The following is a 23,985-nucleotide window of genomic DNA, read 5'->3' as shown; positions in this document are numbered from 1 at the left end:
AAAGCTCATTTAATCTTTTATATATAACATAACACATACTATACTAGGAGAGGCCTATGTCATTCCAGGGTAGTAATCTGTCACTTGACAGAATGGTCTATGGACATAGTGCTGGGTCCTAAGGGCATGGAGGGGCAGTGGGCATGATGTGTTATGTGATATAACCTTAAAACAGTCTCTGACCACCCTCATAATTCATTATGCAAATGACCAGCACAGAACATGGCACATACTATATCTTAAAAATCAATAGTTTTATTCATCTAAGCACTTCTTTTTTAAAAAAAAAAATTACCATTTTATTTATTTATTTATTTTTATTTAGCCATGCCATTTGGCTTGCAGAATCTTAGTTCCCCAACCAGGGATAGAACCAGAAGTTAAAGCATTGAGTCCTAACCACTGGACTGCCAGAGAATTCCCTATCTAAGCACTTCTTGAAACAGACACATTTTCAACTCACAATCACTCTTGGTGAAGTTTAAAAGCTCTAATTTACTAAAATTACCCATTTTAGAAATGAATAGTTCTGTTTCAGAAATTATTTAAACAGGTTAACACTGATCCAGCTATACACTTTAGGTATTTATCTTTTTTAGTCTTTATATAGGTAAAATATTGTAAGTGCTCCAAAATACTTTCTTATATGCTAATAAATGACTGGAAAAAAATTTCTAAAAATGTGGTAAAGGGTTTAATTCAAATCTGTAAGATAAGCATTAAAAGCTAAAAAGACAAATGGCAAAAAAAAATATTGGGGGGAGGAAGGAGGTAAGGGAAGGTTATAGTTATTAGAAATAAATTTTAAAAGATGCCAATTTCATGTTACCAGTTACAATAGAAGACAAGTGTTCCAATTTCACAGGTGTTCCCAATTTCTCTGAATAATGTTGGACAAAGTGTAACTTTAAACATTTATCTGAATGCTCACACTTCTAGGATTTATACAATTCCTAGAGTTTCCATCTCTCGGCTTTATAGTGGTAAATCAAGAGAAGGAGGTGGAACGATAAATGTTGTTTACCAACACCACTTTACCATGGAAGGTTTTAAGGGAGAGACAAATGCCACTTCTGAAGTGATGTCACACATCATTAGATAGCTATTTAAGTTCCAGTACAGACAGGCAAGATTCTTTGTCCTTCAAGGGGCTGTTCATACTACAGCTCTATAATGATAAAGGAAAGGAAGAACGGGAAGAAGTCTCAAGACTACTGTGTACCTGTCTGTCTCTGTGTAATCCAAGCCATTCATTTCAGACATGAGGAGACTGAAAACAATGCTTCATTTACTTTAGGTACATGTAATAACATCTTTGTTAAAACAGAGTGAACCCTAAAATGTAATCAAACTACTCTATAGTTAACTTTTCATTTAAGAACAGTAAACCAGTTATCATAGAAATTTGTCAATACTGACTGTATTTCACATTATTAACTGAGTCAATGATGAGCTCTAATGAACACATAGGAAATTATCTTCTCCATCCCTTCCTCCCATTAATATAAAAATTTTTTAGCAGAGTTATATAAGATAAGGATGGTACAGCAATGCACTGGTTGCTTAGCTGGGCTCTAAATATAACAGAACATACTTTAAATGATGTACAAAAGAAGTCATTGTGCAAGGTGGATATACCTACTGGTTTTTAAACCTGCCTGCTCATCATAATTACTCAAAAGGCTTGTTAAAATATACAAATACTCAGGCCCCACCCCAACCTACCAAATCATAATCTATCAGCCTCAGAAAAAATATATTTTCCAAATATCCTTTGGGAAATGTTGACGCAGTTCGTTCTGGGAACTATTACTTGAGTCAATGACATTCAGAATTCTAAGTGGTTTTGCCTTATTAGAACTTTTGAGAAGTTTAGCCACTATGTGGAATCAAAACCAAATGTCTACATCCAGGCTGGTATTTATTTTACTATTAATAAGGAGGGAAGGCAGGAAATCCAAAAGAAAATGTCAAGTTTAGTATGACATAATGAAAAAAAGTACACATTAGATGCTATTTGTGACTTTGTCACAAGCTGACTATGGAGCCTTGAACAAATCATTCCCCATTGCCAGACCCCCAAATTCTTCCTCAATTGAGTGAGTAGGCAGACACTAAAATAGTTCCCCTTTCCTAACATCAAATCTCATGGTTGCTCAAATAAACAAACCCGTGTGCAAATGTGGGAACGTCTGCGGCCTTTCCCTAACTTGCAAAGTCATCAAAGTAACTCTCAAAGCAAGGTCTGCTAGTTGATTTGCTGCTTAATTTTTAAATCAAATGCAGAGAGAAGTAAATATTTGCATGCAAACCCTCTTCAAAAGCTAACAAAGGATTTAGGGTTATCCCTGTCGTAATGAAAGGGTTTGCATAACTCAATGAAACTATGAGCCATACCGTGATGGAAGGGCCACCCAAGATGGAAGGGTCATAGTGAAGAGTTTTGAGACAATGTGGTCCAATGGAGGAAGGAATGGCACACCACTCCAGTATTTTGACTGTGAGAACCCCATGAATAGTATGAAAAGGCAGAAAGATATGACACCAGAAGATGAGCCCCCTCCAGGTTGGAAGGTGTCCAATATGCTACTGGGGAAGAGTAGAGGGCAATTACTAATATCTCCAGAAAGAATGAAAGAATCAGCTGGGCCAAAGCAGAAGTGATGCTCAGTTGTGGATGTGTCTAGTGGTGAAACTAAAGTCCAATGCTGTAAAGAACAATATTGCATAGGAACATGGAATGTTAGGTCCATGAATCAAGGTAAATTGGATGTGGTCAAGCAGGAGATGGCAAGACTGAACATCGACATCTTAGGAATCAGTGAACTAAAATGGACAGGAATGGGCGAATTTAATTCAGATGACCATCATATCAACTACTGTGGGCAAGAATCCCTTCATAGAAATGGAGTAGCCCTCATAGTCAACAAGAGTCCAAAATGCAGTACTTGGGTGCAATCTCAAAAACGACAGAATGATCTTAGTTCGTTTCCAAGGCAAGCCATTCAATATCACAGTAATCTAATCACAATAAGTCTATGACCCAAGCAGTAATGCTGAAAGAGGAATAGTTCCATGAAGACCTACAATACCTTCTAGAACTAACACCAAAAACAGATGTCCTTTTCATCATGTGGGGGTTGGAATGCAAAAGTAGGAAGTCAAGAGATACCTGGAATAACAGGCAAGTTTGGCCTTTGGAGTACAAAATGAAGCAGGGCAAAAGCTAACAGAGTTTTGTCAAGAGAACACACTGGTTATAGCAAACACCCTTTTTCACCAATACAAGAGATGACTCTACGCATGGACATCACCAGATGTAATCAGATTGATTATATTCTCTGCAGTCAAAGATGGAGAAGCGCTATACAGTCAGCAAAAACAAGACCAGATCTGACTGTGGCTCAGATCATGAGCTCCTTATTGCAAAATTCAGACTTAAATTGAAGAAACTAGGAAAAACCACTAGGCCATTCAGGTATGATCTAAATCAAATCCCTTATACAATGGAGGTTATAAATAGATTCAAGGGATTAGATCCGGTAGAGAAAGTGCCTGAACAACTATGGACAGAAGTTTGTAACATTGTACAGGAGGCAGTAACCAAATCCATCCCCAAGAAAAAGAAATGCAAGAAGGCAAAGTGGTTGTCTCTGGAGGCTTTACAAATAGCTGAGGAAAGAAGAAAAGTAAAAGGCAAGTGAGAAAGGGAAAGATATACCCAACTGAATGCAGAGTTCCAGAGAATAACAAGGAGGAATAAGGTCTTCTTAAATGAACAATGCAAAAATAGAGGAAAACAACAGAATAAGAAAGATTAGGTATCTCTTCAAGAAAACTGGAGATACCAAGGGAACATTTCATGAAAGGATGGGCACGATAAAGGACAGAAATGGTAAAGACCTAACCAAAGCAGAAGAGATTAATAGATGGTAAGAATACACAGAAGAATTATACAAAAAAGGCCTAATGGCCCAGATAACCATGATGATGTGGTCACTCAACTAGAGCCAGATATCCTGGATTGTGAAGTCAAGTGGGCCTTAGGATGCATTACTATGAACAAAGCTAGTGGAAGTGATGGAATTCCAGCTGAGCTATTTCAAATCCTAAAAGATAATGCTGTTAAAGTACTGCACTTAATATGCCAGCAAATTTGGAAAACAGCAGTGACCACAGACCTGGAAAAAGTCAGTTTTCATTCCAATCCCAAAGAAGGGTAATGCCAAAGAATATTCAAACTACCATACAATTGCACTCATTTCACACTGTACTAAGGTTATGTTCAAAATCCTTCAAGCTAGTCTTCAGCAGTACATGAACTGAGAATTTCCAGATGTACAAGCTGGATTTAGAAAAGGCAGAGGAACCAGATATCAAATTGCCAACATCTGCTGGATCATAGAGAAAGCAAGGGAATTCCAGAAAAACATCTACTTCTGCTTCATTGACTCCACTAAAGCCTTGGACTGTGTGGATCACAATAAACTGTCGAAAATTCTTAAAGAGACAGGAATATCAGACCACCTTACCTGTCTCCTGAGAAACCTGTGTGTAGGACAAGCAGCAACAGTTAGAACCAGACATGGAATAATGAATTGGTTCCAAACTGGGAAAGGAGTATGACAAGGTTGTGTACTGTCACCCTGTGCAGAGTATATCATGCGAAATGCTGGACTGGATGAATCCCAAGCTGGAACCAAAACTGCCAGGAGAAACATCAACAACCTCAGATATGCAGATGATACCACTCTAATGGCAGAAAATGAAGAGGAACTAAAGAGCCTCTTGGTGAGGGTGAAAGAGGAGAGTGGAAAAGCTGACTTGAAACTCAACATTCAAAAAATTAAGACCATGGCACTTGGTCCCACCACTTCATGACAAATAGAAGGGGAAAAAGTGGAAGTAGTGACAGATTTTATTTTCTTGAACTCTAAAATGACTGTGGGTGGTGATTGCAGCCATGAAATTAAAAGATGCTTGCACCTTGCAAGGGAAGTTATGACAAACCTAGATGGTATATTAAAAAGCCGAGACATCACCTTGCTGACAAACGTGCAATAGGTTTGAACACGTATGTGTGGATCTGCTTTTCAGAAAAAGCACATGTTGGAGAACCTTGGAGATGGAATAAAGGTCATTGGGATTTGGCCTCTTAAGCTTTATTCAGAGCTAACATTTCTTTTATGATTTTTCTCCATCCATCTTACTGAGGAACCCTACCTCTCAACCCCTGTAAAACAAACACAGAGATGTAAAACTAAATTAATATATGCACGTGGGCAGGAGTGAGTCAAAAGGGGGGCTGCTGCTGCTGCTAAGTCACTTCAGTCATGTCCGACTCTGTGTGACCCCATAGACGGAAGACCACCAGGCTCCCCCGTCCCTGGGATTCTCCAGGCAAGAACACTGGAGTGGGTTGCCATTTCCTTCTCCAATGTGTGAAAGTGAAAAGTGAAAGTGAAGTCACTCAGTCGTGTCCGACCCTTAGCGACCCCACGGACTGCAGCCTACCAGGCTCCTCCATCCATGGGATTTTCCAGGCAAGAGTAGTGGAGTGGCTAGCAAAGTACAAAAGATGGATTTGTCGGGATTTTGAGATTAACAAATTATTGCATTTTTCATAATGTTATTATACTGTTGTTAATACACAAACGTAATATAAAGCTAACATTTTACATGTTTCAGATGTAAATTCTTACCTTATATCTTTATGCACTTTAGCGAGGCGGTCAGCTTTTCGAGCAAGGATGAAGCTGGGGAGAGAAATTACATTTGAATGATTAGGTGACAGTGGTTTATCTTAAGAGTTGTCTCTTACTTTTAAAGTGTTCTTGCCTATATCTACAGTAATACCTTAAATACAAACAAGTTCCATTTCAAGAATGAATCTGTAAATCCAATTTTTTCATAAGTCCAACACAGCCTAGGTACCCAACTAACACAATAAGTTATATAGTACTATACTCTAATGATAATAATATATCTAATAGTAATAATAAGTAAGTGTTAGTCGATCAGTCATGCCCGACTCTTTATGACCCATGGACTGCAGCCCACCAGGCTCCTCTGTCTATGAGATTTTCCAGGCAAGGATACTGGAGTGGGTCACCATGTCCTTCTCCAGGGGATCTTCCCAACCCAGGGATCAAACCTAGGTCTCCCACACTGCAGGCAGATTCTTTACCAACTGAGCTACAAGGGAAGCAGGCTTATAATATTTTTCACACAAATAATATATAAAAAACAAACACAGAAATAAACACTTTTAATCTTACAGTACAGTACCTAGCAAAGTATAGGAGTCTAGTACAACAGTTGGCATATGGGGCTGGCACCCATGTTTGTATCTTTGAAAGTTCACAACTTAAAGGTCTATACGTAGGGGACTTACTGAACTCAGCACTAATATACTCTCCCACACTCTCCCATTATTTCAGTCTACTAGAGCAAATGCCAAGCTGTCCTCATCTGCTTCTGGTTCAAAACCCCTACCAGGGGTGGCCTCCTAAACAATAGATCACTACCTACTCAACATTTTATAGCCAAAGTTCAGTACAGTTCTTGGCATACAGTAGGAAATTGACTATGTAGATAAATTAATGTTGCATTAAATGATGAGCCTGGTAATGACTGTTGCCATCTGTCAAGTTACTTGATAAAAGCTGGGAAAACAAATATCAAAAAGTGCTTGTTGGGAATACCCCGGTGGTCCAGCAGTTAGGACTCCGAGCTTCCACTGCAGGGGGCATGGGTTCAATCTTTGGTCAGGGATTTAAGATCCCACATGCCAAAGGCATGGCCAAAAAAAAAAAAAATAATAATAATAATAATAAATAAAGTGCCTGAAGTGGATGCCATGGTGGGCCACCCAGATTCCTCTTCAGGACCAAACACTCATTACCCTCAGCTCACAGTCAAACCCCTCCCTAGCAATTACACTCTGCAGCAGAGAACTGCCTGGTGAAAGGTCCCATCCCTTCTCAGAATGAATGCCAGAGTGCAATGGGTACCAAAGCCTACCACACAGTGCAGACACCCAGAGCAGACACCTCTGAAAGGCAATCTTACTTTGAGGCCTCTGTTGGGACAACACTGGAGACCAACCGCTCCCTCTGCCCAATCCTGATTCCTTCCCTCCCCCACAGGTAGTATGTGTCTGTGTGCTCAGTCGCTTCAGTTGCATCCGACTCTGTGCGACCCTATGAACTGCAGCCTGTCAGGCTCCTCTGTCCATGGAATTCTCCAGGCAAGAATACTGGAGTGGGTTGCCATGGCCTCCTCCAGGGATCTTCCCAACCCAGGGATAGAACCTGCATCTCTTGCATCTCCTGCATTGACAGGCTGGTTCTTTACCACTAGCGCCACCTGGGAAGCCCAGAAAGCACTCCACAGAGCAATTCCTGATGAACTTCCCGAACCCAAATCTCCACCTCCGAGTTGACTTCCTGGGAAAACAGTCTAGAACAGTCCTCAAATTCAATGACTCAGTAAAACTCAGTTATGATCTGTCTGCTTCCCTATGATCAAGTAGATTCCACTTATTCAGTTCAGTTCACTCGCTCAGTCGTGTCTGATTCTTTGCGACCCCATGAATCACAGCACGCCAGGCTTCCCTGTCCATCACCAACTCCCGGAGTTCACTCAAACTCATGTCCATCGAGTCGGTGATGCCATCCAGCCATCTCATTCTCTGTCGTCCCCTTCTCCTCCCGCCCCCAATCCCTCCCAGCATCAGAGTCTTTTCCAGTGAGTCAACTCGTCGCATGAGGTGGCCAAAGTATTGGAGCTTCAGCTTTAGCATCAGTTCTTCCAATGAACACGCAGGACTGATTTCCTTTAGAATGGGCTGGTTGGATCTCCTTGCAGTCCAAGGAACTCTCAAGAGTCTTCTCCAGCACCACAATTCAAAACCATCAGCTTTCTTTCTTTCTTCGGCGATCAGCTTTCTTCACGGTCCAACTCTCACATCCATACATGACCATGGGAAAAACCATAGCCTTGACTAGATGGACCTTGGTTAGCAAAGTAATGTCTCTACTTTTTAATATGTTATCCAGATTGGTCATAACTTTCCTTCCAAGGAGTAAGCGTCTTTTAATTTCATGGCTGGAATCAGCATCCGCAGTGATTTTGGAGCCCCCCAAAATAAAGTCTGACACTGTTTCCACTGTTTCCCCATCTATTTCCCATGAAGTGATGGGACCAGATGCCATGATCTTAGTTTTCTGAATGTTGAGCTTTAAGTCAGCTTTTTCACTCTCCTCTTTCACTTTCATCAAGAGGCTTTTGAGTTCCTCTTCACTTTCTGCCATAAGGGTGGTGTCATCTGCATATCTGAGGTGATTGATATTTCTCCCAGAAATCTTCATTCCAGCCTGTGCTTCTTCCAGCCCAGCGTTCCTCATGATGTACTCTGCATATATGTTCAATAAGCAAGGTGAATACAACCTTGACGTACTCCTTTTCCTATTTGGAACCAGTCTGTTGTTCCATGTCCAGTTCTGACTGTTGCTTCCTGACCTGCATACAGGTTTCTCAAGAGGCAGGTCAGGTGGTCTGGTATTTCCAGCTCTTTCAGAATTTTCCACAGTTTATTGTGATCCACACAGTCAAAGGCTTTGGCCTAGTCAATGCTATTATTAATTCCATGTATATTTTAAAGAATGGAATTGTAACAAGAAATCCTTAGCTATACTATGATTAGAAAGCTTGCCAAAAAATCCAAATGAGCTAAAGGACAATGGAGTGATTTTTCCATTTAAGAAAAGTTTTAAAATTGTATTTTGTTGTTGTTGTTCTAGACAAAGACAAGTAGATCAGGACTGAAAATGCAAGGGATGAAGACAGAAATTTTGTCCTCTCCCTCAATTCCCTCTCCCCCAATTAAACTGTTCTTCGATTTGATTGACCATTCCTTTAGAGTTGTTATTTGAGATCATTCTGGGAAGCAAAGATATAAAATGTATTTGTGTTTACCCAGAGAACAGTATTTCAGAGGAAGCTGTGGACTGTTTAAGAAATTTGAACCATTGAACTCTGGGAGATACAGTCATGATTTTGCTTGATTTAACTAACACTTTATGTTGTGGCTTGCTGGTAAGGTGCTAGGTGCTAAGTCACTTCAGTCATGTCTGACTCTTTGTGACCCTGTGGACCGTAGCCTGCCTGGTTCCTCTGGCAAGAACATGAGTGGGTTGCATACCCTCCTCCAGGGGATCTTCCCAACCCAGGGATCAAACCCACATTTCTTACATCTCCTGCATTGGCAGGCAGGTTCTTTACCACTGCGCCACCTGGGAAGCTGTAGTAATAATGATTTTCGTTAAATTTTAGGTTTATGCAACAATCATATGTGGTATTTCAGTGAAAATCACCAATAGCTGATAGAAGATTAATTGATCTATCTGAAAGCCTTTTAGACCCTGGGTGCTTTTCGCAGTTCCTTTTCTAAAGGGCAGTGAGTGTTGGCTCTGTCTGTCAAATCTCAAGTCTTGAATGAAATAACCTCTTTGATTTAACTGTAAGAATGGACAATTATCGTTCAACTTTCTTTGGTGTTTTATTGGGGAAATAATACACCCTGGCTTTGGGGTGGGAACATTTCACAGCTCTAAAGTACAAGGTCCTTTCTAGTTTCCAAAGGCAAGTGGTTATCACACACAGTGCTGGGCAATTACAGCATCCCTATCTTCAAGGCTTTCATTGCCTAGAGCAAAGAGCAGGGTGGAGGCAATATAGCTTCAATGCAAGAACAGGGTGGAAGCAATTGTCCAGATAAAACAGATTAGAATATCACTAAGTGTTAAGTGTTAGTTGCTCAGTTGTGCCCGACTCTTTCGGACCCCATGGACTGCAGGAGCTGCATAAATAAACCTATTACCATCTAGAAGGCTTCTGCAATCCATGTCCTTGTTGCTATGCTGTGCTTAGTCACTCAGTCATGTCCAGCTCCTTTCGACCCGTGGACTGTAGCCTGTCAGGCTTCTCTGTCTTTGGGGATTCTCCAGGCAAGAATACTGGAGTGGGTTGCCATGCCCTCTTTGAGGGGATCTTCCCTACCCAGCAATCGAACCCAGGTCTCTCACATTGCAAGTGGAGACTTTTTACCGCCTGGGCCACCAGGGAAGCCCATGTCCTTGTTAATAAAGCTAAAGAAAGCCCAGAACAGCGTATGCCACAGTATTTCATTCCCAGGGCAAGAAAAACATCAATATTCTTTCATCTACAGTCCAATGGGTCTTGACCAATAGTCTCCAGAAACCTCTGCCTCAACTTCTTGCTTTTCTTTGGCACATAAAAAGGAATGGCAAACTCCCCAAACAATCTATGTATTTTCTTGACCAGTGGGGTCAGAGATGAATAGAGTACAATGTTCCTATAATCTTTACATTGTGAGGGTCTGCCCTTGCCAGGGAGGCTGGTGCTATTCCTTCTATCTTACAGCGAGAGAAGCGGTTACAAAATGTTTTGCTGGCAGTCCAGTAGCAGAGTCTGCTTTCTAAGTCCTTAGGGTCATGGGTGTGCTCCTTTTGATTTTGTAATTTCCCTTCAATGACATACTGCACGTGAGCTTAACTCTCCTGGGGCACAGGGGAAAACCAATGGACTCCAAAATTCACTTGACTGCTAGAGAAGCTGTCCTCTTTTATTGCAATGTGCTAGAATAAATCGCCCTTTTGTTGATATTGCTCTGAGGAGGACTGAAAGGTATGACTGTACAAAAAAGATCTTCACGAGCAAGATAATCACAATGGCGTGATCGCTCACCTAGAGCCAGACATCTTGGAATGTTAAGTCAAGTGGGCCTTAGAAAGCATCACTATGAACAAAGCTAGTGGAGGTGATGGAATTCCAGTGGAGCTATTTCAAAACCTGAAAGATGATGCTGTGAAAGTGCTACACTCAATATGCCAGCAAATTTGGAAAACTCAGCAGTGGCCACAAGACTGGAAAAGGTCAGTCTTCATTCCAATCCCAAAGAAAGGAAATGCCACAGAATGCTCAAACTACCACACAATTGCACTCATCTCACACGCTAGTAAAGTCATGCTCAAAATTCTCCAAGCCACACTTCAGCAATATGTGAACCGTGAACTTCCAGATGTTCAAGCAGGTTTTAGAAAAGGCAGAGGCACCAGAGATCAAATTGCTAACATCCGCTGGATCATGGAGAAAGCAAGAGAGTTCCAGAAAAACATCTATTTCTGCTTCATTGACTATGCCAAAGCCTTTGACTGTGTGGATCACAATAAACTGTGGAAAATTCTGAAAGAGATGGGAATACCAGACCACCTGACCTGCCTCTTGAGAAACCTGTATGTAGGTCAGGAAGCAACAGTTAGAACTGGACATAGAACAACAAACTGGTTCTAAATAGGAAAAGGAGTACTTCAGGGCTGTATATTGTCACCCTGCTTATTGAACTTATATGCAGAGTACATCATGAGGAACGCTGGACTGGAAGAAGCACAAGCTGGAATCAAGATGCTGAGAGAAATATCAATAACCTCAGATATGCAGATGACACCACCCTTATGGCAGAAAGTGAAGAGGAACTCAAAAGCCTCTTGATGAAAGTGAAAGAGGAGAGTGAAAAAGTTGACTTAAAGCTCAACATTCAGAAAACTAAGATCATGGCATCTGGTCCCATCACTTCATGGGAAATAGATGGGGAAACAGTGGAAACAGTGTCAGACTTTATTTTTGGGGGCTCCAAAATCACTGCAGATGCTGATTGCAGGCATGAAATTAAAAGACGCTTACTCCTTGGAAGGAAAGTTATGACCAATCTGGATAACATGTTAAAAAGCAGAGACATTACTTTGCTAACCAAGGTCCGTCTAGTCAAGGCTATGGTTTTTCCCATGGTCATGTATGGATGTGAGAGTTGGACTGTGAAGAAAGCTGAGCACCGAAGAATTGATGCTTTTGAACTGTGGTGCTGGAGAAGACTCTTGAGAGTCCCTTGGACTGCAAGGAGATCCAACCAGTCCATCCTAAAGGAGATCAATCCTGGGTGTTCATTGGAAGAACTGATGCTAAAGCTGAAACTCCAATATTTTGGCCACCTCATGCTATGAGTTGACTCACTGGAAAAGACTCTGATGCTGGGAGGGATTGGGGGCAGGAGGAGAAGGGGACGACAGAGAATGAGATGGCTGGATGGCATCACCAACTCGAAGGACGTGAGTTTGAGTGAACTCCGGGAGTTGGTGATGGACAGGGAGGCCTGGCGTGCTGTGATTCATGGGGTTGCAAAGAGTCGGACACGACTGAGCGACTGAAGTGAACTGAACTGAAAAGGTATGACAACTGGGAGGCTATGCACTCCTTGGAAATTTCTTTGTGGGAGCTCCGTTTCCCTCTCTGGACCCCTAGTCTCCAGAAGGCAGAGCAGCTGTGTGAAGCAGGAGAGGAAAAGAGAGTTCCTCTTCCAGACGCAGAACCTTGCCCTGGCACCATTCCTCATGGAAGACAGCCATAGAGTGACTTACTGGAAAAAGTGCCCTACATTCAAGGCCTGGCTGACTCTCCTTCAAACTGCACTTCATTGGTCATTCATCTTATCTCCCAGTGAACAAATTTTTCTTTTCTTTTGGCCATGCCACATGGCTTGTGGGATCTTAGTTTCCCGACCAGAGATCAGATCTGGGCCCTTGGCATTGAGAGCTTGGAGTCCTAACCACTGGACCACCAGGGAATTCCAACAATTAAAATATTAACATTTGCTATGTAGTGCTGTCTAGAATGGAGAGAGGACTAGAGCCCAGAAAACATAACTTTGGAAGGTTTTACAGGACAAAATAGTTCTTGTTCCAGAATGGCTGTAAACATTCTGTAGGCAAAGTGGTCTACCATGCCATCTGTCTAGTTGTATTTTTCACTCTTGTCCTCCACATGTAAGTTTCATGGGGGAAAGAAATCTATGGACACAAGTTCAAGGTGGTGTTCACTTTAGTAAAGTTTCCCAGTGTTCTTGTGCTACATACTCTATGACTCTAATATTACCATACATGAAAACATGATATGTTGTCTATAGGCTTACTTAGCGTTGCTTGAGCTTCAGTCCAAAACAACATGCTCTGCCAGTTCCCACGCCAAGACAGCAACATAGTTTGCAAAATGCAGAACATCCAGGTCTTACTTACCCCATGATAGCAGGCAGTGATCCATCTGGCTTGGTATCATCCAGCGTTATTGAAATTGGAGCTTCCTCATCTTCGATGATCATACAGCCACAGTAATCTTAACCAGAAAAAAAATAATAGGAGATTAAGAAACTTCATCAGGGATTTAGGACGGACATTTTAAAGTATATATATATATATATAAAACTATTTCGCTAAGAGGAAGGCAAACTTAAACTATAGGTCTTTGCCCCGATCCTAGAAGTTCTTTTCCATTAAATACACTCACTGATTAAACAAGAATGTTTGGTCACCCAGACACATTAGAAAATGACCCATCTCGATGACCTTTACATAAAGGTCAGGTATGATCACTGCATGAGTAAAATTGTAAGATGGCCTTGGAGTTGTGGAATACACAAGAAATGGTAGAGTGTGTTAGAAGGAACCACCTCTGGGAAACCAGGGAAGTGGCAAGAAGGAATCCTTTTAGTATGAGATGAAGGTTTAGCAACAACCGACACCATAGCCACTCAGACCCTGCCTCATGCCATCGCCCCGACAGGAAGTCTCATTGTTACCATTTTATACAGAGGCTGAAGCTGAGAGGTGAAGTGTCACCTGAGGCAACACAGCTAGTAAGCAAGTGGGACCCAGGAATGTGTGACTTCAAAGGAGTGCTCTTTCACGGTGGTCCTTTATCTCATTCCGCTCATGAAGAGGAAGTGGTGAGTCATATGCCAGGGGCTTGGGCACTGTGGCCCTGCAACTGGAGGGCCTGCTTCCTTGCCTTTCACTGCCAGCAAGCACTCTTGGGGCTATTTTGTGTTGCTGGGGACTGTGAAGAGATGGACAGACTGAAATTTCTGATCCTTTCTCTACCAACTGGAAACACTTTTTTTCCGTTAAATGTGTAGTATATGTTCCTACTGAACTGAACTGATATGTTCCTAAAAAAGAGTGCAGTCTTCTCTTAATACAACTTAAACATGAATAAACACAGCCTACCCTTTTTCTTCCAAAAGGCCTCCTTGTAATACATCATGCACTTAATGATAGCTCCCATTGGAAGGCGCTGTATCAGCTGGTTTCGCTCTGATGGAAGCTCTGGTCTAAAGTGTATCTTGGCAGTCAAAGTTGGTGGGATGGCGCTAATGACATATCGGCTCTGAAACAAACAGACACAAAATACCATCTCAAATGTGAGTCACAGTCTTTGCAGGAGACATGAAACATCACATTTATCATTTTGAGGGACACTAAGGGATTCTAAAAGAGGTCAATCCTGGGTGTTCATTGGAAGGACTGATGCTAAAGCTGAAACTGCAATACTTTGGCCACCTCATGTGACGAGTTGACTCACTGGAAAAGATTCTGATGCTGGGAAAGGTTGGGGGCAGGAGGAGAAGGGGATGACAGAGAATGAGATGGCTGGATGGCATCACCGACTCTGTGGACATGAGTTTGAGTGAACTCCGGGAGTTGGTGATGGACAGGGAGGCCTGGCGTGCTGCGATTCATGGGGTCGCGGAGAGTTGGACATGACTGAGCGACTGAACTGAACTGAACTGAAGGGACACTAAGCAGTCACAATGTACAGTATGAGACCACTGAGAGGCAACAACACAGAACAAGGCACATCAACTAAGGCTAATAATTTGGAAGACTGAGTCAGAAATATGCCAGCATCAATCATGCCACTGCTTGGATTATATTTGGTTAGAAGCTGCAGAAGACAGAAACATGTTAGTTGCTTAGTTGTGACTGACTCCTCTGTCCATGGAATTCTCCAGGCAAGAATACTGGAGTGGGTGGCCACTCCCTTCTCCAGGGGATCCTCCCCACCCAGGGATCGAACCCAGGTCTCTTGCATTGCAGGCAGATTTTTCACCATCTGAGCCACCAGGCTGTCAGAGACCTACTTAATAAAAGCTCTTTAAATTTTATTTATTTATGGGCCACACCATGAAGCGCAGGCAGGATCTTAGTTCTCTAATCAGGGGATGGAACTTGTGCCCCCAATTCCTAACCACTGGACCATCAGGGAATTCCCATAATACACATTGCTTTTGACAAAACTGAATTACCTCATAACGTTCACGATTCAGGGTCTCTATGGTGATGTTTTCACTCGACTGGTCAACACAGGTGACAGGACTCCTCAGTTTCACCCTGTCCCCTAGGAGTTGCATTATCCGTTCGCTTACTTGACCAGATCCGCCTACAAACTTCCGTTCCTACAAGAAAAGGTAAGCAGGGATGGAAATGTGACAAACGCCCCAGGAAGGAAAGCCATATTTACCACTGATTAGAAACCTCTGGAAAATCACAGGCTATACCTCCACTCTCTGCACTGTTAACTGTTAGAAGAACTCATTAGGACAGGGGCAGTCTACCAAGACACCTCAGGAACCATGCTCTATGCAGCTTCATGAGACAAAAAGCTGTTACCAGTTTATGGATTCACAGAATCAGTGGGAAGGGATGAATTGGAAGATTGGGATTGACATTATATATATAAAATAGATAACTAATAAGAACCTACTGTGTAGCACAGGGAACTCTACTCAATACTCTGTTAAAGGCCTATATGGAGAAACAATCTATTAAAAAAAGAGTGGATACGTGTGTATGTATAACTGATTCACTCTGCTGTATACCTGAAACTAACATGACACTGGAAATCAACTATATCCCAATAAAAATCTAAAATCAAATCACAGAATCAGAAGGAAGCTTTCCCTAGATCACTGGCACCTTGACTGAATGCAAATATTAGCAAGCTTCAAATGCCCAAGAGTGCAGTGCATGGAGGGTATCTGGCGACAGGGAGGGTGCTGCACTTCTCCCAGGGGAGGCGGTTTCCTTTTTTTAGAAAAATTGATTATTTTTTCCTAGTTTCACTGTGATGGGGATGCAGTTTCTTAACTCCCCTCGGTTTCTTAAAGTCCCAGGTCAGGGCTGTCTAGGCGCAACAGGCTCATGGTGCTCTTAAGGATCACCTGGTCATCACCAAAAGATGTTCTAAGAATCTAAATCTCAGCTGTTGAGAACTTTTTGCCAAAATGCCTGGAAGTTTCACTGGGAGGACAGAAGAGTGAAGGCAAAGTATCTGCCTATTCCTCCAGACATTGTGGACTAGCTTCCTTGAGCAGCTCTAAAAGACCATGAATGCTGCACTCTAGTGCCATCTGCTATACTCACCATGGAAATGCTTCCAGCTTAATCTAAGGTCAGCCCTTAATACAGTGCATTTTGTAAGAACCGGGGGAATATTTTTAGCCTGCTAGAGATCGACGATTTTTTGAATGTTTAGAAATACAAGTAGGCAGACTGAAGCACAGCCCAACACTGGACAATTAGGTAACTTAATCACGTTCCTCCAGAAAGCCTGTGCCAGCAGCCACACAATAATTTTTACACTCGAATAACTGGCTATTGTTTTAATGACACCACTATAGCTCCTTATAAAAACATTCCCAGAGTAGTTTAGTTTCATGAAAACCGGAGCCATTTAATTTATAATTTGACCTCTGTTTCCCAAGAGTTACTCTGAATGTTAGTAAAGTGGAAAGACCAGGAACTCTTTTCCATCTTCATGTCTAGTATTTGTTGAACTAAACTATTAAAGGATAAATAACTATTAAATTATTAAAGGATAAATTTTAAGTTCTTTGTAAAGGTATTGTGATAATGGTTTTACATTCATAATCTGAACTATGCCTTCCAAAAGGTCATGTGGAGTCTGCCTAGAAGTATCTTGGCCCCTCTGAATGAGGGATATAACACAGCACTGTAAAGAAATTATCTTTCAATTAAAAAATAAATTAACTAAATACATATATATATATATATATATATATAAATTGAGTCAAGATATTTCCAAAAGACAAATATAGGTTAAAAGGAGTAATATGGAATTTCTAGATGTAAAGGCACTTAAAAAATGCGACTGCCTTATGTTTGCTAAAGCTGAAGGTCAAACTGGCAACCATAAGAACAACTCAGGGACTTCTGGAGGTCTCCCAAGGAGAGGAATAATTCACTAAGTTGACAATGACTCTACACCTCATACTATGAAACAGAGCATAAGTTAGAACTAAATTGCTCCCAATTAAACCTTATCCCATTGAGGCATAACATTCTTAGAAAAGAGATACCCATTTTCTTTCACTAAGGGAGAGTCTTGAAATGAAATCAGAGTTTGGGAAATCTGGGAATTAAAATTCTGGCTTTACTACTGGCTTGTTTTATATCCAACCAGGGAGCCAGATGAGTTACACTCATTAGTAATGGCTGTGGTATCAGTTCAGTTCACTTCATTTCAGTCGCTCGGTCGTGTCCGACTCTTTGCAACCCCATGGACTGCAGCACATCAGGCCTCCTTGTCCATCACCAGCTCCCGGAGTTTACTCAAATTCATGTCCATCGAGTCGGTGATGCCATCCAACCATCTCATCCTCTATCATTCCCTTCCTCTCCTGCCTTTAATCTTTCCCAGCACAAGGATCTTTTCAAATGAGTCAGTTCTTCGCATCAGGTGGCCAAAGTATTGGAGTTTCAGCTTCAACATCAGTCCTTCCAATGAATATTCAGGACTGATTTCCTTTAGGATTGACTGGTTTGATCTCCTTGCACTCCCTGGGACTCTCAAGAGTCTTCTCCAACACCTCAGTTCAAAAGCATAAATTCACTGGGGCATCAGAGTCTTGCTGAGCTGAATCTGCTTCTTGTTGGCTCAATATTTCTTATGAAGAAGAACTTGAAGTATAGAGCTTGAATTATTTAAAATACTAAGTTATTCTACGCTTCCATTTTATTAATGGAATGTTGCAATCAGTTGTAAACTAATAAACTTATATAAGTTGATTTGCACAAAGACTCCTTGAACAAAAACTGCACAGTTAAGTACAAAAAGTATCTAATTTGGAGACTTAAATTTTTTCCATAGTAACGGCTTTTACATTGAAAGACTAATAGGAATTCTACATATATTAATTCTTTGATAAAATCTAGACTCAAATCAGTGTACTCTCCATTTTATTGCCTTACCTGAATCAGTCCTATTAGGTTGGTAATAGATTTTTTATATATACCCAAATTTGATTTGAAAGTAAACTCTAGTTATTCAATTCAGTCATTCAGTCGTGTCTGACTCTTTGCGACCCCATGAATCACAGCACGCCAGGCCTCCCTGTCCATCACCAACTCCCGGAGTTCACTCAAGCTCATGTCCATCGAGTCGGGGATGCCATCCAGCCATCTCATTCTCCGTCATTCCCTTCTCCTCCTGCCCTCAATCCCTCCCAGCATCAGAGTCTTTTCCAGTGAGTCAACTCATCGCATGAGGTGGCTAAAGTATTGGAGCTTCAGTTTTAGCATCAATCCTTCCAATGAACACCCAGGATTGATCTCCTTTAGGATGGACTGGTTGTATCTCCTTGCAGTCCAAGGGACTCTCAAGATAAGCACTATTAAAAATAAATCCAGTCTCTTATACAGGGTTCAGAGACATAGGCATTTAGAACAGTCTTTGGGACTCTGTGGGAGAGGGTGAAGGCGGAATGATTGGGGAGAATGGAATTGTAGCATGTATATTATCATAAGTGACCAGTCCAGGTTCGACGCATAAATTTTCCTCTGTTCATTTCTTTGCATTTGTGCTTTTTCAATAAAAATGCTTTTAACTGGAAAAAAAAATCCAGAAGCACATTTTTCCTGCACAAATCAGTTACAAAGTTCAAAAGTGTTTCTTATGATTTAAGACTCAGTTTTTAACTTTGTAAACCACATCTGAAAGACTTGGCACTTCTGCATTATTGTGTTTCATTTCTTTCTCTTTTTTTCTATTTTGGTTAAGAGGATAGTAGAAAAAGATTTTCTGGTATTCTTGTTTACTTGGTTAATTTTTATAAGCTTCTGATTGCCAGTTGCTTAGATAACAAGTGACAAGGCAGAATTCTTGAAAGCATTAAAGTTCCTTAAACCTAAGGCTAAATCTTGAATATATTATTGAATTCTTTACTATCTTGATAGCTGTCAGATTGACAGCTGCACATTTGGCATGCTTTGGTTTTTGGTTCTGGGGGTATTTTTGGACTTTATCTTTCATTATAGATTTATTTGGCAATGTACAGTAAAATATGTAAACTTGCATCAAGTTTATGAATAAAGAACCACTTAAAAAAAAAGCATCAATTCTTCGGTGCTCAGCTTTCTTCACAGTCCAACCCTCATATCCATACATCACTACTGGAAAAACCATAGCCTTGACTAGACGGACCTCTATTGGCAAAGTAATGTCTCTGCTTTTTAATATGCTGTCTAGCTTGGTCATAACTTTTCTTTCAATTTCATGGCTGCAGTCACCATCCACAGTGATTTTGGAGCCCAAAAAGATAAAGCCTGCCACTGTTTCCCCATCTATTTGCCATGAAGTGATGGGACCAGATGCCATGATCTTAGTTTTCTGAATGTTGAGCTTGAAGCTAACTTTTTCACTCTCCTCTTTCACTTTCATCAAGAGCTTTTTACTTCTTCACTTTCTGCCATAAGGGTGGTGTCATCTGTATATCTGAGGTTATTGGTATTTCTCCCAGCAATCTTGACTCCAGCTTGTGCTTCAGGCAGACCAGCATTTCTCATGATGTACTCTGCATAAAAGTTAAATAAGCAGGGTGACAATATACAGCCTTGACATACTCCTCTCCCGATTTGGAACCAGTCTGTTGTTCCATGTCCAGTTCTAACTGTTGCTTCCTGATCTGCATACAGATTTCTCAAGAGGCAGGTCAGGTGGTCTGGTATTCACATCTCTTTCAGAATTTTCCACAGTTTTTTGTGATCCACACAGTCAAAGGCTTTGGCATAGTCAATAAAGCAGAAGTAGATGTTTTTCTGCAACTCTCTTGCTTTTTCAGTGATTCAACGCATGCTGGCAGTTTGATCTCTGGCTCCTCTGACTTTTCTAAATCCAGCTTGAACACCTGGATGGTCACTGTTCATGTACTGTTGAAGCCTGGCTTGGAGAAATTTGAGCATTACTTTACTAGTGTGTGAGGTGAGTGCAATCGTGCAGTAGTTTGAGCATTTTTTGGCATTGCCTTTCTTTGGAATTGGAATGAATACAGACCTTTTCCAGTCCTGTGGCCACTGCTGAGTTTTCCAAATTTGCTGGCATATTGAGCGCAGCACTTTCACAGCATCATCTTTCAGGATTTGAAATAGCTCAACTGGAATTCTGTCACCTCCAGTAGCTTTGTTCGTAGTGACGCTTCCTAAGGCCCACTCGACTTCGCATTCCAGGATGTCTGGCTCTAGGTGAGTGATCACATCATCGTGGTTATCTGGGTCATGAAGATCTTTTTTGAATAGTTTTTCTGTGTATTCTTGCCACCTCTTCCTAATATCTTCTGCTTCTGTCAGGTCCATACCATTTCTGTCCTTTATTGTGCCCATCTTTTCATGAAATGTTCCCTTGGTATCTCTAATTTTCTTGAAGAGGTTTCTAGTCTTTCCCACTCTATTGTTTTCCTCTATTTCTTTGCATTGATCTCTGAGATAGGCTTTCTTATCTCTCCTTGCTATTTTTTGGAACTCTGCATTCAAATGGGTATATCTTTCCTTTTCTCCTTTGTCTTTCACTTCTCTTCTTTTCACAGCTATTTGTAAGGCCTCCTCAGACCACCATTTTGCCTTTTTTCATTTCTTTTTCTTGGGAATGGGCTTGATCCCTGCCTGCTGTATAATGTCACAAACCTCTGTCCATTGTTCTTCAGTCACTCTGTCTATCAGATCTAATCCCTTGAATCTATTTGTCACATCCGCTGTATAATCATAACGGATTTGATTTAGGATGTGGTATGGAAGCAGGGCAAATGCTGCTGCTGCCAAGTCGCTTCAGTCGTGTCCGACTCTGTGCGACCCCATAGACGAAAGCCCACCAGGCTCCCCTGTCCCTGGAATTCTCCAGGCAAGAACACTGGAGTGGGTTGCCATTTCCTTCTCCAATGCATGAAAGTGAAAAGTGACAGTGAAGTCGCTCAGTCGTGTCCAACTTTTAGTGACCCCATGGACTGCAGCCTACCAGACTCCTCCGTCCATGGGATTTTCCAGGCAAGAGTACTGGAGTGGTTTGCCACTGCGTTCTCCAAGGGTAAATGCTAGTAGGCAGCAAAATGTATCCCCAAAATGTAGAATTTACTATTGAAAGAGTATCCAGAAATCACTTGTATTAGAAGAATAGTCACTTCCATTCTATAACAGTTAACATAAAATAATAACTCTGAGACACAGAATGGGACCAAAAGTCTCATGCCTGGAACAGAGATGACATTAATGACAATTTTACAAGCACTAGCTTTTTTTGGAAATTAGTTGATTTTAAAAATTGAGCTCTTCCTACATAGTCTAATTTCACCTACTTCCAAAAGGATGGAATTGAATTCCTCAAACCAAATTCAAAATGAAACATTCTTTAGTCATGAACTTATTTTTGAAAATGAGAAAATTTTGTTTTCAGATAACTGTTTTTGAAATTGTTTCAAATTCACTCTTATTTCAAAATACAGAAGCAATTATTAAGATACTCCATTGGCTGAGGATACAATCAGACATGAAGTTTAGTGTGAGAATGGACACTTCATACCTGGCCCCCGTTGGTAATGGAGAATATCCGAGTGGTGCCTCCACATTGTTTCACGTACCACAAGAACCACAGGGCAGACACCTCATGGGGTTCAGAGGTCACATTGATATTCACAAAGAGAGATGCAAACTGCCGAGCAGTCCTGCTCATAGAACAAGAGTCAGGGGTAAATACATACATGATACACATGACATTATCTTTTAAAAACATAATTTAGTATGGTTAGAAACCATTTCTATGCCTTTAAAAAATACTCATGGACTCAACCTCTGACAGAATGCAGATTTTAACTCTAGGGGGAAATAATTTTTTCCTGACTTGTTGGAAATTATGGGTTAGCTCCAAACATGCTAATCCCAGTGCAGTCTAAAAGGTTAATATGCTTGTCAGGGTTCACTGAGGATACCGTTTTCACTTATTTGAACAAACTTCCTCTCCTCAACACCTCCACTGCCCCCACCCTGGTCCAGGCTACCACTGTTCCTCACCTGGGTTAAAACAGTGATGGCTGCTCCTGGGTATCCCTACTTAATCATATGACTACATCCCCTCATGATCCTTCTCTACATTACAGCCAATTAAGTCTTTCCACAGTCCAGAACTAAGAAACAAACAAACAAAATAAACAAAAAATAAACATTCTGCTTGATGGTGGTGGTTTAGTCGCTAAGTCGTGTCCAACTCTTGCAACCCCATGGACTGTAGGCTGCCAGGCTCCTCTGTTCATGGGATTCTCCAGGCAAGAATACTGGCATGGGCTGCCATTTCCTTCTCAACCCTTCAATGATGTTAACAGCAAAAGGCAAAAAGTCTTGTATATGGTCAATAATGTGTCTTGCACCATCAGCCTCTCAAATTCTGTAAACTCCCATTACATCATTTCCTCATGGCATCTTTATGGTCTAGGCAAACATACTGTTCACTCATTGTTAAAACATGTCAATCTCCCCATCTTGGGGGCCTTTGTAAGCTGCTCCCTGTTCTCTATACTGGGCATGGGGGTGGGCATTTCCCATACTATCCAACCGTCACATCTCCCACCATTATTTGTGGCCGATTACTGGAAAATAACATGCCTCAACCATTCATCCTTCCATCCATCCCATCCACTATGACTTATTCCTGAAAGAAACTATCCCTCCCTCTTTACTATTTTTCCCCATTACTATGGTTCGCTACTGCAACATCACCCCTTCTCACCAACCATATCTCCTGTCTCCTCCATCCACTATGGCTCATTCCTGAAAAATACCATCATCTCACATAATATATCTCTTATATCCTCCACCAATTGGTGCATTTCTCAAAGATACTATCCCCACAACCACACAACCTCCCCACCTTCCTCCATCCACTGTGGCTTATCCTGGAAGACACCATCCCAACATATTATCCATCCTTCCTGTTTCTACCCATGCACTATGGCTCATCCTTGGCACATACCTGCCTCCCACATCATCCATCTTTCCTGTTTCCCTTATCAACAGAGGGTCATACCCAGAAGATACCATTCTGCTACACCATCCACTATTTCCTGTCCCCTGCACACAATATGGTTTACTCCTGAATTTAGCAACCCCACACACCATCCACCCTTCCTTTCTCTCTCATCAACTGGGTCATTCTTAAAAGATACCATGTTCACACACCATCTTTCATGTCTTCTTTCATCCCCTGTGGTTCATTCCTGAAAGATACCATCCCCTCACAGCATCCATTTCCTTGTCTCCCTCATATATTGGCTCATTCCTGGAGTATACCATCTCTTCACACCATCCCATCTTCCTAACTTCCCCATCCCATTACTTATCCTGCAAGATACCATTTACCCACACTAAACACCCTTCCTGTCTTCCCCCAACCACTATCGCGCCTTCAATGAAGATTCTTAATTCCCACAGCATCCACCCTTCCTGTCTCCTCCATCTATTATGGCTCATTCATGGAAGATGCCATTCTCTCACACCATCTATCTTTCCTCTTTCCCTCATCCATTAGGCACATTCCTGGAAGACAGCTTGCCCTCACACCATCCATCCTTCCCTGTCCCTTACCACCCTTTGTGGCTCATTCTTAGTTGATGTAGTAACTCCTTTGTTTCAACAAGGAATCTCTCCTTCACCCTCAAGAGAGGTCAGGTTCCCCCATTTCAATCTCTCCTAGAATTATGTAATGTGTATAAATACAGTCTCTCCTGCTAAAAATATA

The 23,985-nt window shown here is 41.5% G+C and overlaps 1 protein-coding gene across 1 annotated transcript in view; it reads right to left on the bottom strand.

Moving 5' to 3' along the window:
* MAOA (monoamine oxidase A) overlaps window positions 1-23,985 on the bottom strand; it is an 85,040-nt gene that overhangs the window by 8,669 nt on the left and 52,386 nt on the right. The window contains exons 6-10 of the mRNA XM_055438391.2: window positions 21,778-21,919; window positions 15,218-15,367; window positions 14,139-14,298; window positions 13,152-13,248; window positions 5,703-5,756 (exon numbers count right to left, since the gene is read on the bottom strand). Of these exons, the coding sequence (XP_055294366.1) occupies window positions 5,703-5,756; window positions 13,152-13,248; window positions 14,139-14,298; window positions 15,218-15,367; window positions 21,778-21,919 (603 nt within the window). The remainder of the gene's footprint in view (window positions 1-5,702; window positions 5,757-13,151; window positions 13,249-14,138; window positions 14,299-15,217; window positions 15,368-21,777; window positions 21,920-23,985) is intronic.

Source organism: Moschus berezovskii, chromosome X (genome assembly GCF_049115385.1).
Source record: "Moschus berezovskii isolate FMDL1 chromosome X, NW_MosBer_1.0, whole genome shotgun sequence".
Classification (NCBI taxonomy): domain Eukaryota; kingdom Metazoa; phylum Chordata; class Mammalia; order Artiodactyla; family Moschidae; genus Moschus; species Moschus berezovskii.
Note: the sequence above shows the minus strand (reverse complement) of the source record. Positions and strands in the feature narration are given on the sequence as shown.